Raw genomic sequence first — 16,806 nt, forward strand, 5'->3', positions numbered from 1 at the left:
CAAAGTGCTGCAGGTCCAAACGGTCAATATATACAAGACAACAATCTAAGATCTGTTCTCAAGTAACACATAATAGATCCCAACATAAACGTTCATGATCACAAAAAGGACGTTTTTGGTGGCTAATGAAAAAGAATATTTTAAGCATTGGTGTGATGTGAACAGCCATGAACAACAGTAACGTTTGTACTTTCTGGAATAAATAAAGGGATGAACACAATATTTTTTTGTGAGATTCTGTAAATATTCTCTAATTATTGTGTAAATCGATATACTATGGCACAGTTAAACCCTGCTAACCATAATCTCTAAATGGCTTGTTCCCTCCCAATAGGAATGTCCAACTCGCGTTCCTTTGGGATGGATGTGAGTGGTGACAGACAAAAAAAAAAAAAACCTCCATGGACGCAAAGTGACAGCAGTGAGGGAAGGAGGATTTTTCAAGTTGGATGATCACTTTGTGCTCTCAGCTTTGGAAGCGGACACACTTGGTGAGAAGATAAGCGTCAGTGTGAGGAAGTGAACATGCACACTGGGGAAAACTAATCCACTTCACAGGATCTCAAAGAGCCAGTCAAACAGGCTTAACAGCGATGTGTCCTCACTCTCTCCATGAAGTTTACAGAACTGAAGCACAGCACTGAACAAGTCCGAGATCCGCCATGACTTCTGGGACAACAGATGGACCAACTTCTGGAACTGAGAATCAGAAGCACCCATGTCAAAAATGAATGCTAACAAACGGTAAGCATGTTTACCCACCTTGGCAATCCTTTGTTCTTTAGACTTCTTGAAGTAGAGAGCTGGAAGACCCAGCTCAGAAGCTGCGATCCACTGCAGAGCCACTGTCACCTCCGAGTCCATGCAGTCCGCTTCCAGGTCACAGTTTACCACAAGGAGTTCCCTAACATGACCGCCACCACCACCACCTGTCCTGGCTGAGCAGCTCTCTGAAATATCAGTCATCAATTAGTCACCACGATTCTCAAGTAAGGAGAATTGGAGGATTATCTCCAGTCTCTGGAATTTAAGAAGAAGTTTTAAGCACCAAATTCTTACTTACCAAAGTAGCCATCTTTGGTTGCTGATTGGTCACCTTTCTCGGGCCCTCCACTGTGAACACAAAAGAAACTAGTCTAAATAAAGAAACATCAAAATGTCCAATAATAACGTTAGTATCGGAATTACCTTATTTCTGTGCTATGAGATTGCACCTCAGAGAAAGTCTCCAGATCGGCCATGCCTACGCTTGAGCCGCTGCTGGTGCCATTGCTGTAAATCATAAAAAAAAAAAAAAGGACAGCATTTAGATTTTAGTTCTACGCATTCTGCCTTATCACTGTTGATGATCCGCAGTTGGTCAAATCACATTGCAGTTGTGGTAGAATCTAACACTCATGTTTGGCGACTGCAGAGCTGGTGATATTTGAATCACGACAAGCCTGTCTGAAAATGAGATTCGGAAGTACTTGGCGTGGAATTGATGGATGAGCCCGGTGCTGGTAACCATGCCATTGTGTCTCATGGTTTGGGGATGAGGTGTTAATTTCAAAATGCTGATGGTATGATGGTGCGTTTCACAATAGAAAGATTTCCCACGGAACACAGAAAGCCAAGGACGATCAGTGACCTCTCAATTTGCCATCAAGCAAGAGGTTTTTGCTTTGAGAAGTCATACTGTACGTTCTCCAATGACGAGAGCTGAGCACTGGTGAAGGTTGGTCACGCCTTGTACCGGGGCCTTTGTGAAACTCGTTGTCCGAGCAAGCTGGCATGAAATCAGCAAAAGCAGCATAAAGCGGGGGGGGAAATAAATTTAGGATTGGCACAAGAGAGAGAACAGGAGTCAGCAGCGATGGGCCAATGACAGTGAGGTGACGGTGGGAGCAGCAGCTTCATCAGCATTTATCGGGAAACGGCAGTTACTGACCCCTCGCTCAGTTGGATAAAACTACTGGTCTCATCCTCCGTGTTTATGTGGGACCAGCTTCCCATGCTCTCTTCACTGCTAGCGCTCATTGAACGCTTGTCCCTCTTCTCTACTTTGGCCGCAACCACAGCTGACCTGTCCCTTTCACTGCTGGGAGAGCAAAATTGATCATGGATTAAAGTACCTCGGTTTTCCTCATGTCTTCTCAGCGTGTGCTACACAATTAGGTAGCTAATTCATCAGCATATTTAACGCATCGGCAAATTCCATTTCTCCAAGGGTATGCCTGTAATTTCACTGCTTTTGAGCACACTGATCAAATTAAGTCAATCAAATAATTGAGGGCTGTCAACCTTGACAATACGGGAAAGATATCAACAATTATTGACTCTGAGGGACTGCGTGTCACTCTTAACCTTAGAGACGGACTCCAATTGCAAACTAATCGAGATTAAGGAGCCTATCTCCGCCCTTAGTCATTATCCAGCATGTACTGTATGGATTTAAGGATTAGCCTTTCATTAAAATGGAAAAATATTACAACCTAATGCGAAAGCCACGGTTAGTGTTGTTTAGCAATGCAATAAGAACCAAACGAGTACTCCAGATGTAAACCCGGGTATTGTTACCTGTGTTTCAAATCATCGAACAATTGTTAGTCTAGCATAAATATAGCAGTAAAACATACCAAAAGAAAATTCAACAGTAAGTGTACATAAGTCAAAATGTGTATTGTGAAAAAGGTCACTTAAGGACAAAACTTTAATTTTTTTTTCTCTCAAATTACTTTCATTAGCACCTCTTTTCAGGTTCATTTGAGATTGAGATCCACACAGTGACAGCCTTCATTAACTGCAAAACATTAAAATGCTGTTAAAACATCTGTCTATGCCTCATTAGCTCTTCTGGAAGCTATTCGAGAAAAAACACGTTTTATTTTTTTAACTGTAGCTGTCCTTGTCTCTCAAAACACCCCCAAAGTCATTGTAAAACAAATGAAAAATGCAATTTGATCATCCTCAAAATTTAAAATCTTTCAAAAAGTCTGGTTGAAAAGACAACTAGAACCCGAGTCAACTAGCTGAGTTAACTAGCGCAGAGGATTCTCATTCTTTTATGTCTGTTTTTTTACAGTAAAGGTTAAATATGAGTACCTATTTCCGTTGGCTGTAATCTTCTCCATACGCTTGGTACCTGGCATCTCTGGTGGTCGTTCCGGAGGTCCATCTGTCTTTTCGTGGGTATCCCCCTCAATGTGGATCACTGGTACATCCCTGGGGGCTCTTAAACGGGGTGTACCGCTGTTACCTGCACCTGATATAACCCCCGTTTGTTCTTGACTCGACCTACCCCGACTACAGTTTAAATGAGATTGTTTGAATCCCCTCCTTCTCTCACCAACTGGCATGTGCGTTTGTGAGTTTGGCCCATTTGGGCCCTCTTGCTGATCTCCAACACATGATTTGCCAATTTCTACAATGTCAGCTGCCAGACGGTTTGCAAACTGCTGTACTTGGGGCTGGCAGTCTCCTGCAGCCTCCAGCTCAATACTGTCCTCTGGCTCAACAATGATCTTGTTCTTCCGCATCAAAGACTCAATAGAACTGGACCAAGTATCGTGGATCAGCATATCAGTGATCTGGTCGGTCTTGCCTCTTTGATAGAGACACGAGTCTGACTTGCACAGTCCCGTTGCTGCCACTGAGTTGGTTGGGCATATATTTAATGTATCTCCATGCACGTTTCTGGCAAAGCCATCAAATGAATTGGCTTTAATGGGTGAGCTGACGGTCAGTCTTGAATCTGACGATCGCCTGTCTGGTACTGACGATTGTCGTATGCAAAAGGGAGTCCGGGCAGATGGTGGGAACAAGCTGTTGCTCCACTCTTTAGTCTTTGCCATGGCGTGGTCTTTGTTTTCCTTATCCATGTCCCGGAGCATAAACCTGTAGAACTCCTCCGTGATGCTCTCAGTGCTAGACTGTTTGGATAGGCAGGATGTAGTTCTGACGTTAAGGTGACCATTTTTCTTGGATGCCGCCTGTTGCACAGCTGCAGCCAGAATGCTGCTGGCATTTTTCCCTGCATAGTAGTCTAGGAGAAGGTCAAAGCCTCTGCCCTCAGTCTCCATCTGGTTTACCATGAACCGTGAAAATTCATCTGTGATGCTCTCACAACTTGACTGTTTGGAAACAGAGCTACCACGACTCAGGTTCTGGCCGAGACGACTACCAGGGCCCAGGGTATTTAGTGTACCCGAGGGGTCTGCATCTTCCTCTGGAATGCTTTCATAACTAGAGGCTTTTCCACGACTCCACCTCTCACACTGCAATCTGCTACGTGGCTGGCCTGTTTTGGAAGTGTCCACCACATTCAGCTCAGGGCAGTTCATGATCCTGGCCGTGACTTCCGAGGCAAAAAGGGCAAACGGGTCCTGTGGTTCATCAGGGTTGACCGACTCGTCTACCACTCGGTTCACCAGGCGCTCCATCAACTCTGGTTGCTCCTCTGTTTTCTTTTTTATCTCACTCAGACGTGGTGCTCGATGTTTCTTGGAGGACACACTGTTGTTCTGACCCTCTTTCCTTCTGAGTACCGTTCGACAAGCGGGGATCAAGAAAGCCTCTGGGCCCTCTGGAGATGTACCCTTGAGGGCACAGAACCAGGGCTGCTTCCCGGTAGAATTTTCAAGACATATGGCAGCTAGTTCCGTGGCCATAGACACCACTGTAGCAGCCAAATCATCGGCAAAGCAGGTAATTGGTGTCCTGCTCTCTGAGTCCATTCTCCAGGAGAAGAATGAAGTGCAAGAGTTGAGTGACGACTGCGGGGTGAGAGAAGACTGTCTGCTGTCATTTCCTGTCATAAATCGACCCCGCCTCTCTGTGCAATGAACGGGGATTTCACTCAAGGGAACTCTGACAGCAGTTGTGTCCTGGTGACCAGAGTAGTCTTTTATATGTACGTTAGACTTGGATTGAATTTGTACACAGCACGAGTGCTGGGGTTGCTCTTTGTTGTAAACTGTAAAGAGAGATGCATTGACATCACTTTCTTCAAGTATATTTGTGCTAATTCCAGGAACCATGGGAAGTCTATCTGTGCTTTGAAACATACCATGTTTGTCATTGTTAGTTGATTGCTTATAACTTACTGAACCCTGTAATTGACTTAATGGATCATCGCTTCCTTTTGTGGGAACATGCTGCTTGCAACTAGTATCAAGGTCCTGTGTCTCAAAAGTCCCTTGATCACTTCTTGAAATGTGACTAATCTTTTTTTGTGCCTGGCAAAGAATCTCAAAGAGCAAATTGTTTACGCTGTCCTGCAGAAGAACCTGGAGGCTTGGTGCATCTTTCCCAGTCCCCTCCAGTTCTTTTTTCTTCTGGGCTTTTTCCAAAGCATGCTTAAAAAGACTGTCGGCCACCTCGTCGATTAATTCTCCCACTTCTCTTTCTTCGGTGTAGGATTTTTTCGGGCATGTAATGCCATCAACTATCTTGTTATGTGTGGACTCCAAGAGGTCAGCTACACTCCGGTAGCCATGTGGATAAGTCAACACCTCAGCTGCTTCCCTATGAAGTACTTCAGCAATGTTTGCACGGAATGCTTCGACACTGGTACCTTCTGCAACACTGCAATGTAGCGTGAAGGCCGCAGATGTTTGGGCAGCAGATATTAAACCCTGTGATGTTTTGTAGGCTGCATTTAAATCCGTGTCACTATTTTCAACCTCGCCGGGCGTCTCTGTAAGCTCCAACGCTGCAACAGCACCGGCAACCTGAGCCATACCACACATGGCTGAGGAAAAAGAGTAGTCGCCTTTCTCCTCTGGTTTCTCTAGCTCCTCTTCTGTGTCTTCTTCTGAAGTTGAATCCTTGGTGAGATGTGCTGCTAGCTGTGGGGAAGTTATGGTGCCAATAACATTGGCAGCGCAGGCCAAAGCCACCTCGACAGGTTTAGATGGAAGCCCTCCATTGCGGTGAGGATTATGACCTTTCTTTTCTGGCATCTGAATGTCTTTTGTGGTAATATCCTGGTCAGACACATTTGACCCCTGAGTCTCTGGCCACTCTGCAGTTCCATCTGCACTGTCTGGACTTTGAACTATGACAATTTTAGGGAGTTCAAAGGAGCAGGTATGCTGTTGGGAAGGCCGTTTTCTTTGCACGTGTGTGGTCTCGGAGTGACACCGTGAGTGTGATACACTGACTGCAGCCTCAGAGATGAAGGAGGTTTCATCTTGAGAAAGGCGTATGAAGGCATCTTGTAGTACCGACTCTGCCAGATTGGTAGCGTAGTGACCGGCTGATTCCTTTGTGTGCCGGCTGACCTGCTGATGTGCTTCCCTTTTCACTTCTGCATCATCCTTGCTCTGATGATGAGCCAGCTGTGTCCTCTGACCCAGGACATTAGCATTGTGTTTCTGTGCAACCTCTACCGAGCTCTCTGCTCGTCCACCAGCTTCTGCCTCTGTCGAGAGATAGAAAGACAATTTTTGAATTGTGAGGTGACCACATTTTCTTCCAAGTGAAAGAATGGCATGATTTTGCTATATGTCAACAAAGTATATTTGACAGGACATTACCATTTCTAAATCCGTCATCCTCACTGTCATCTCCCATGTGTTCTGAAGCTGTCAGGAAATCTTCCTCGATAGATGAAACTGACCGATTGGTGTCATCCTCAACCCGTTGTCTTATTTGTCCTTGATGAAGCTGTCTTTCTTTTCCCCACTGGAAACCTGCAAGGAACTTGTTGATCTCAAAGATAATACTGCTTGGTTGGATAAAGCGCTTCTGTCTTGAACGCTGAAGCAGGCACACACCAGTACTTTTCTGCTGCTGTTGAGGACGAGAAAAAAAAAAGTGGTGAATGTACGATTCTAGAAACACCTCACTGTCAGAATATTCCAAAATTCAATTTAGATCTCAAACTCTAATCACCTGAGAAGGAGCTGTTGGACGTGTTTGAAAAGTATTGGATCCCTCAAGGCCATTGAGAAAGAGGATTTCATTTTCTTTGGGCTGGTGAGCACTTAGTAATTCAACAAGCTTTGGCAGGTCTGGAGACACCAGTGCCAATTTCTGTGGAGAAGAGCGTGCAACATGGCTTCTCAGTATTACCAGTCCATTGGTTCTTAATTACTGACCCTCCTCGATACTCTGAGATGAATACTGATTGCTTTGCTACACCCAGTGGGAGCAGCTACCAAATCGACACATAACACAAATTGACCTTATATCCATGCTTACCATGCCAGTGTTGGGTGGATTAAAAATGGGATTAAAAATGGATAAAAATAAAGTGGGGCATACATGTAAGAGGAGAAAATGAAAACAAGGGTTTTGCTCACCTTAATAATTTTATCATCTCCACAGTCTGTTTTCTGAGGGTCCAGATTTACAAAACACATCTGAAAAAGACAAGGTAAAAAAAAAAATATATATATATATTTTATGTAAGCAGTGCAAATTTCTAGGAGGGCTGCAACTATCAAATATTTTGGTTTCCTGATATCCAACTGAAAATTGTATCAAATGATTATTTATTAGGATTAAAAAAAAAAAAAAGCCCAAACAGATGCTGGAACCATTATTGTCACACTTCTCACTGCAACCACTTATGCCACTGCCATTTCTTCGTCACAAAAAAAAAAACAAAAAACAGGATCATACCTTTTCACAACGCGATTTTAGTTCCATAAGACATGCTATCTCTCATAGCTGACAAAGGAGCTGTAAGTCAGTGGTCCCTTCATTTCCTCTCTCGCTCTGTCACACTTGCTTCATCTTTTATTTGCTATCTCTTTCACCGTATTCGTCGCTAACTACTGCCTTTAATGGTCTATGATGGAGTCCTCATGTCAGTGTGGGGAGTCTGGGACTATCTGCTGCAGTTTCATTCTCCAGCACACAGCCTAACTGATCTATGTTGGCATAATCAAGTACCTGCATAGCTAAATGGATGAAGCATAGCTCCAGTTGCAATGAGCAAGGAACTGGAGGAACAAAATGAATCATCTGGTGGTGGGGGGATGTGGAGCAATTTTGTGTCGCAGTCACGACATTTCTGTTTCTAACATCTAAGTGCTGCCATTCTAGTGAAACTCTGAGAGAAGTAAGTGCTGGAGGCTTTCCAATGCAAAACACGCACAGGTGGAATCCTGCTGTTTATTTCAACCATCACCTGCACCACCACCTGCTGCAAAAATTTCCTCCCCCTCTAGATGTACGAGAATAGGCAGTCAGTTCCAAATTATTACATCTCCATGCATCACAAATCTGCTTAGAACTTTTTACAATGTGATATATCCTGCCACACAACTGAGATGCTTTGATGCATTTTGAAAATCTCTTAAATGGCGCTAGACTGAAAAAAAAAAGACAAATATAATGTTTAAGTCATGTGTTATTTTGACGGAACCATTAACATGAAAAATATACCGTTATGGATTTAAAATAAAATTGCCAAATTTTATCCACTTAAGTCCTCAAAAATTGAATGTTCCCCCTTTTGTTGACAGAAAAAGCAGATGCCATTCAATTTTCCTCCTTTTTAGGGATTTACTTTATTTCTCCTTATACAAAGAGAAAATTTAAACAGCTTTTCCATCCATGCATTCATTTTCTATATTTCTTATCTTCATTCAGGTAGTGAGTGTGCTCGAAACTATCTCAGCTGAAATGACCAGGCACTGGACACCAGAATTTTTTTTCCTTATGTTTTTCTTTCATTGAGAGAAGTACCAACAATTTGTTTGTGTGTAAATATCTGACAGGAGAAAAAAAAAAAAAACGAGTTTAAAAGGTTATATTGCAACGTGTTTTGCCAGCACTTGAGTTTGATTTGATCTGAAAGCTTTACGGATTTTGCATGCTAGCATCCCTCCAGAAGCTGTTATATTAATGCATAATGCATGTACAAGCAGCAGCCAACATCAGGAGCCTCTGCTGGCACAAGTAGTAATTGTGAACGACTTGCTCATCTGCGCTGTGCAGCACAAAGAAGAGTATTATTTAGAGAGAAAGAGCAGATGGTGAATAAAAATAGAGTTACAAGGCAAATTGTTTCTGAAATCAATGCGAGCGTACACTGCGTCAGGTTAAAAGTAAAACAAACATCAAAAATGAGAAGACCAGATTTTAGTGTTGGAAAATGTTACACCCCTTTTTCCAAATAATTTTGTGCAATATTTGGTGTGTTAAATAGTGATCTGCCGTTCTGTCGGTTAGTCTCATAGCACAATAAATTTAAAGCAGCTATATTTAGGGAAATGTTTACAAAGTTCTGCTTTAATATTAATACCTTCTACCTGTCATAACCACATCACCTCAATAGAGGAGAATGGGTCTGAATAATTCATGTTTGACTTTGTGGAGGAGGAGTGAGGGTATATTTGACCTCATCAAACAATGAGGGCCCCGAGGCACTTGATAAGAGGTGTCGAGGGAGTCTCTCTGAATCTCTCAGTTTGACACCAGATGTACCAGACAAGAACAACAACATTCATGTCAGATGAAGAAATGACCATGTTGTTGTGGATGTGAAAAGTCCCAAAGACTTTTGTCTATATTTACAGACAGCTAGCGACTATGTGGCAGCGGACCACCCACCCATGAAGAGTCGCTGAGCAAGGCATTGAAACCCTCAACAGCGCGTCATACTGTAAGTTGCCCCAATGCTCTCGTGTTATTCTGTGAATATACATGCTAATGTGCATTTACGCACATAACATTCTTCTTTTAAAATATGGAGGGAAATTTCATCGGAGTTTCTGTCAGCGGCCAGATCGGCATTGCAAGTGAGAATCGGTTCTCAATTGCATTACCGGGATAATTGAAGGTTATACAAATAAGTCTTTTAAGTGTTCACTATGACTTGATAAAATTCTACCAAACAAGTATGGCGTAAATCAGATTACAACCATGATGCAAATTTATCTGTAGCTTTATTACTGGACCGCATTTCCTATGCACTGAATTCATCTAGACGCTGTATAAATAAATATACATATGTTTAAAGAAAGTCAAAGCCAACCAACCAAATTAAAGACGCTGTTGTGTCCCCCACCCCACAAAATTGCATCCTTTGCAATTTGAATACTGTATTTTGATGAATTGTTCAGCCATGACCCCTACCCCAAAGGACAGAAGCTGAACAATAAGCTTGCATGAGTCATAAATTTTAGGACAATTCACAATGGATTCATGAAAAAATTCCCACCTTACCAAAACCGAATAAAAAGTCACCGCTTGGTAGAATCTGGGCCAATGCTTAATTGAGTCTGAATGGTGCCTGGAAAAATACATCCTGCATGTGTTTACAGTATGTCTGTCCAGACCTTAGCCGCTCAGGACAATACAGACGGGTTCTTATTGTCCTGGCATATTTACACATAAATCCCATTTTGCGTAAAATGTTATACACATAAACACGCAGAGACCAACTGGTGATTTTCTTTCGTCACTTGCCCACAAATCTTATCTTGCCATACAATAATGGATGCACAGACGTGGGTAATATACAAAACCATTATTAAACGTTTCAATCTGACTTGACAGTCTAAGCTTTCTCTCTTTTTTTTCTTTCTCTCGCCCTCCCTCCTTCTTATCCTCCCACACACAGCTGCTCTTCTTTTGGTTTTCTTTTTGTTTTGACTGTGACTCCTGTTTAGTTTCAGATTGACTCCTGTATTGACTGTGCACTTGTGATATGCATGCTCTTCTAATGCCAGCTCAAATATAAACCTTAAGCAGTAATGCAGGTAGTGGCAGCTTGTGAAAGCAATTATGAGAGCACATCTGACATCAGTTTTTTTTATTTTGAACAGACTTATTTATGGGCTTCAACAGTTACAGCCAATTTGCTTTGCTTTCTTCTTCTTCCAGCATGTACGCTGCATTCTTAGTGACCTAGATTTGCAAAATTGAGTTAAAATGGGGTCCCAATCAATATCAAGCGTTCCTGTGTTTTTTTTTTATTAAAGCTACACAAGGTGGCTTTGCAGATGAAAGAAAAAACAATTTGTCATTAGTAAATATTATGTTCTTGCAGCTACTGGGGATAGTTGTCCATTAATTTAATAATCCACTAGCTGTTGATTGATTAATTACTATTAAGTGAAATCAAGAATAACACTCTTTAAAAATAAATAAAAGTACTTATAGTAAGTCAAGAAGATTGTCTTTATTTTATATTTAATCAAACATACTTCTGAAATGGTTGTCAACTTGTCACTATGCTGAAGTATATTAAAGTTTAATCTAAGTCACCTTTAGCATGAAGGCAGACATTAAGATTATTGAGGTTACTGGCGAAGATGAGCATGGCTAAAATAACAAAGTTTGTCTTCCTGTCGTAAGTCAACGTTCTAGCTGTGGCTGATGGCATATTTATTCTACTTTCTGGGCAAGGAAACGACATGTCACAATGTGGAGACATGCATGAATCTAATGACGAATGGATTCTTCTCCTCTAGCTTCCAAGCAAGGGGCTAGAGGATATGGGAAATGGACGATGTTGAGAGAAACTTTTGCCAACAGCAAGATTAAAAACAAAAACAAAAAAAGTTTTCAGTTTTGTAGGCAAGATAATCTATTGCCAGGCTGGTAACGTCACTGTCAAATTTCTTATGTCAAATATCTCTGGATTGAGATAAGATTCAGTGCAGTAAAACGTGAGTGATTGATTAAAGGTGACAATATTCTGTAGGCCAGAGGTGGGTGAGGGAAAAACAGAAGAATGTTTTCGTATTTTATTAAGCTCATTTTTTTGCTGTCCAATGCTCACTACTAAAAAAAATTGTAGAGGCACACCGTATGTATGACATAGATCAAATGTAAAATTATTACATTCATGAAATTAAAGAAAATACAATCTAAGTGCCAGCACCTTTTCAACAAAAAGATGAAAGGCAAAATTGAAGCTATAAAAGCAATTGTACCAATGATTGCCTTGATCAATTACTAACATCAATCCACTCAATGTTACCAATGTTGCACACTACAAAGAAAACAGTGTAATAACTTCTTTTTATGTATATATAATAAAAAAAACTGTTTAGTTGCCACACTCAAACCCATTTCACAATCCATCTTTTACCATTTCTTTGTGTTTTTCCCTCTGCTGTCTTTTTATTTTCGTACACAGTTCAGATTGTAAGTGAAAAGTTGTCGCCTCAGAGGCCGTATCATCAATCGCGTGCTCCCGTTTGACTGATTAGCCTCGTAAAGTGTGGAAAGCCCAGCAGAGAATTAAGAGTCAAAAGACTAATTTGTCACTTGAAATTGTGACAATGATGCTACGGGAGGATGGGTTGCATCTGTTTGTGTTCAAATGCAATGGAATCTGTTGTAAAGAAAAGATCCCCACCCCTCCAGAGAGATTGTCCCACTCGGTTGGAAAATTTATGAATGAAATCAGAATTTGCTCATCAATCTAATCAACCAAAATCCTGGCGCCACAATTTTGACCTGCTTTTAGCTAATCTAGAATCTAGTCTACTTTTGGCCATGTAATTCCCAAGTGTGAGAGGGCATACAATAAAATACGCCAAGCACTATTTTTTTGTCACCAAATTGTCTGCAGAGGTTTTGCATTGTTTTTTTATTATGCCAGCATAGAAGTGCAGAAAGAGAAAATGTGATGACCTAAGGACTAAAAACGGAATTCAAAGAGTTGCACAAATTTACATTGCAATTAATCCAGATATGAGCTCAGGCTTTATTTTTGCGTCAATAAAGAGATAATGAGATTTTGGGGCCAAATGTGAACTTGATTTGACCTCAAAAAGATGAAATGCAGTCTTATTATCAGACTACCGCTGATGTGTGGTTCTTTTGTGGCTCTTTTTTTATTATTATTATTAAGACCACATCGCACATCATGTTATGAGACAGCAGCCTTTCTCTTGGAACAGTTATTTAAACTTATACCTCCAACAAAGCGGATGAAATTGTGTCTTCGGTTAAAAAGGTTGTAAACATGACACTGTTGAGGAATTACTAAATCTTTGTCTTTGTCATTTCAGGATTCCAGAATTCTCGGATTCAATACGAGATGAGACATGGTTCACGTATGTTGCCAAAAGGGCGCACATGTTTTATCACCCACAGTCTGCTCCTCACCATGGTGCAGCTGCCCTCAGTGTTGTCGTCCAGCAAACCCAGTCTGCACAGAGCTTTGTCATTCCTCAGCCAATAGTCTGACGAGTCCAGCACACTGTTACCGCACAGAACCTGCAACACAATGAATCACCTCTGAGGTACAACACACACCGCCATAAGCACACACACTTTTTTTTTAACAGTTTCCCCTTGAGGTTAATAGGATCAATTGACCTTTCTAAAGGGCCTTTGGGTCTCCAGAGCCCAAAGCTAATCAATAACTTTTCAACTAACCAGGCAGTGCACATTGTTTCTCCAATCGCAATGATTTTTATCTTATCTCACGTGTTAATGAAGCCTTGATAACAGTTGCCTTGGTGAAGATATGGCGCTGTCCTACTTATTGATCGACTATTATTTTGTTATCTAAAAGGGCCTGCAAATATGTCCACCTTGCTTGTTCTTCTTTTGTATTTTTACTGAAACCCCAAGCCCACTTAGGATTGCAGTGCACCCTCAAGAGAGACCATCTGTGCAGACCCTTAGCCAGCTAATGGTGACATAAACTAAGCTGATCTCAAGGAAGGCAATTGCATATTAAAACTCATGCTGCCACAGCTCAAAATCTGCAGCCCTGTAATGAGACTGACATCACCTCGTGTCTTTATAGCACAATCAAGTGGAAGGCAGTTAAGATTGTGAGTTAGAGCCAAATATGCACAGTCAGTGTGAGGATAACTGCACACCACACAAAATATAAAAGTACAATTCAGCGTTCACCCCGCACCAATGATCTGTTCTAGTTCTCCCTTTTTCTTCCTGGAAGAAGAAGACAATAAATCTACTCGGTGGACCTGAAGCCCTGGCAGCCGTTCTTATTGCGCTACACCAGAAGGTCACGCGCACCAAAAATAAAAAGCAGACCAACTTGCACAAAAACTGGAATACACAGAAGAATCCATGCAGCAGACAAAAAAACTTACATTACACATCATGCATGACTTAGCTTACCTTCTTACAAGCACTAATGGTGGAGGCCACTGTGCTCTCTGTGCTGCTTCCATCTACCTCAATAGACTCCGAGTCTTCAAACATAGCAGATGATTGGAAGTTACTGCAAAACAACAAACAAACAAATTCATTCTTCTTCAAATTCTTGACAAATACTCAACACTTTCTTTTTTTGCAATTGATAGTTCTTCCATCACAAGGATAGTTTAGTCTGGTTCTGACTTGAGCAGCAGAGTAATCAGTGTAATCATTAGCACTGATGACTCAAAAATAAATAAAACAGCAAATTTTTAGCTGGTTTTAAAATCTTGAAACAGGTAATTGGACTATCTAGCCAAGCAAGTCCAAAGCACTGACACTAAAATATACTTATATCCTTATACTTTCACTTGCAAGGGCAGGACTTCATTACCAAGCCCCCCATAAATTTGCACAGTGTGTAATTTGCCCATTATGAATAATGAACCCCTGAGTCTGCATGCAAATGCATGATTGCTCTTATTGTCTTGTTATTTACTGTTCTCTGTGTATTTAATAAGCATAAAATACAAGGCATTACAGGAAGGAAGTAATATATACTGTAAAAAAAAAAAAATCTCGTTTAACTATAAAACACAGCCTGACAACACTGTAGCATCTAGATAAAATAGGACACACGGGCAAAACGTGACTTGTGATGTCATAATTAATTTTTTGACAAATAGGCAGATTTACTTGGTTGTGTAATTTCACATTTGATGAGTGAGCAGGCACTTCAAAGACTCAGCTATTTGCACAAAAGCAATTAAAAAGTCAATTCTCCATCATATATCCCATAATGACAAATTACTCACTCACTTTGCCTGACAAAGATTTGTCCTGGGTAGGGGCAAAACATACAATAGACTCCAAAATGAAAGACTCAGGAATACTTTATCTGCCAAATGGCAGACAAAACAAGCAAAGCTTGTTTTCAATGGCACTGACATGGATCGATTTCGCAAAGAAATAGAATAGGAGTGCCGTTTGTGTACCTCACATCTTTCAAAGCTAGTTATCAGCTTTTCTTTTGAAAAGCCTGATAATCACCAACCATCCATTTGATTTTAATGAACATTGCCCAGAGAAAACAATGGTGTCAGGGGACTAAGATGGGAATGGAGGGACAAGAGTTGACCATGTACGGGAGATAAGTGGATCTGATGGGCTATTAAGTGCTATCTCCAAGGCGCGCATTAAAACACCTGACAACAAGCGTGCACGCTTTTGCCCAGATTGATGTTAGGAACCTGTGCCATGCCAGAGACACATTGGCGTTGATATTCTGTACACAGGAGATTATTGAAGGGACAGTGTTTCATTTCTTTCTAATCTGTATTTGATCTAATAATTTCCTTAGTTCTGTCGGTTTGACATCCTTTCCTTCCTTTATGAAGGGGCACAGCATCTTTTGACCCTTGTTTGACTTTCAAGAAGCCAAGGAGAGACTATGTCAATTTCTCATTTTCCTATTGGGCAGTTTCCATTGAGCCCTATGAACTTTGCATGGTAAGAATTGGTAAACAGAAAAAACATCCGAATGATCCTTCAACATCATTTTACTTGCTTGTTTTCTCATGAATAGATTTTTTCTTTTTAAATGTATTTATTTATTTGTATTTTTGTTTATTTATTCCGCTTATTTATCTACTAAAGGTGGGAAATACATAATTGAGTAATTGTTTCAAGGTCAGTCTTATTTCCCAGTTTTAAAAGACAGGCAGGAGATTTGTGTCTCAGGAAGACAACTTATCATGAGACTGCTGAAATGTTATTCCTCTAATTGAATCAGCCACACTGCATGAAAGTGGAGCCTTTCAAATGACCAAAACAAGCAGGCGCAGGCACAAGCCTTTTTAAAACCACAGAGACGGAAAAGGAGGTTAATATGGAATCTAAGGCTCTATTAACAGCATAGGTGACCCGGTGATGCTGTTTTTGAACACTTTGCACCATCATACAACGCGCACAGAAAGGGATAGAAAATACTTCACCTCAGTTTATATGACAATTAGGCGCAATCGCGTCGTTAATTAGAATGCCACCATTAATGCGACAAAATACTGCACTGAGGAAGTCGTGACAATTAATAGTCTGCATTTTGGCATGGTTTTTCATTTTAACCCAAAAAGAGAATTTGCATTACCTTGGTGTTTTTAGAAGGCACTTTGCGTCTGTCATGGTGTCAAAATTGGCAAACCGTCCTCCACTGTGAGAATATTCCCAGCGCGAGATTGACCGAAATGCACAGCGGAGAGCGCAAAGCGTGACGGTGCCCGGGTCACCCTCCGGTCCACATGCGCGTCCCCGAGCGTCCAAGAAAGTGTGAATCCCCGCACCGCCTCGTAACAAACTGAGCCCGGCGGTGTCAGCTGCTCGAGTGATGTTTCACCATCACACCAAGTGCACGCGAGCAAGCTCCACACGCACCCTCGGGCACGCGTCACGGCTCCCAAAGTGCGCGCGCACCTTGACGCGCACAAGTTGTTATAACAAGAGCCGCGTAATAGATGACCTTTAAATGAATCGATTGTAAAGAATAATTTACCATTATTAGTTTTATGAGTCACATTCTAGGATTCCCGAACGTACCTATACAGAGGACATGCACTTGTTTACTGTTTATTTAATGAACTTATGTTTTACTGCCAGGGGCGCTTCTAGAATGCCTGAGGGCACCAGACAAAGACCCGCCCCCCAAAAATTTCTCCGCTGTTATGGAGCTACTTGAGAGCCTAA

The 16,806-nt window shown here is 41.4% G+C and overlaps 1 protein-coding gene across 2 annotated transcripts; it reads right to left on the minus strand.

Annotated features, from left to right (window-relative positions):
* Positions 1 to 383: 383 nt before the first annotated feature.
* On the minus strand, positions 384 to 16,457 carry sphkap (SPHK1 interactor, AKAP domain containing). Of its 2 annotated transcripts, XM_061281887.1 has the most exons (11): positions 16,214 to 16,457; positions 14,050 to 14,152; positions 13,060 to 13,170; positions 7,287 to 7,346; positions 6,877 to 7,017; positions 6,519 to 6,774; positions 3,085 to 6,403; positions 1,189 to 1,272; positions 1,064 to 1,113; positions 763 to 950; positions 384 to 699 (listed from the first exon to the last, which is right to left on the minus strand). In XM_061281887.1, exons 1-11 carry the CDS (start codon positions 16,246 to 16,248, stop codon positions 553 to 555), a joined length of 4,494 nt encoding a protein of 1,497 aa, XP_061137871.1. In that variant the 5' UTR covers positions 16,249 to 16,457; the 3' UTR covers positions 384 to 552. The 2 variants fall into 2 exon arrangements, with proteins under 2 accessions (XP_061137871.1, XP_061137872.1); XM_061281888.1 differs by lacking the exons at positions 384 to 699; positions 763 to 950; positions 1,064 to 1,113; positions 1,189 to 1,272 and adding an exon at positions 1,290 to 2,080.
* Between the last annotated feature and the right edge of the window lie 349 nt (positions 16,458 to 16,806).

Source organism: Syngnathus typhle, linkage group LG6 (genome assembly GCF_033458585.1).
Source record: "Syngnathus typhle isolate RoL2023-S1 ecotype Sweden linkage group LG6, RoL_Styp_1.0, whole genome shotgun sequence".
NCBI classification, from domain to species: domain Eukaryota; kingdom Metazoa; phylum Chordata; class Actinopteri; order Syngnathiformes; family Syngnathidae; genus Syngnathus; species Syngnathus typhle.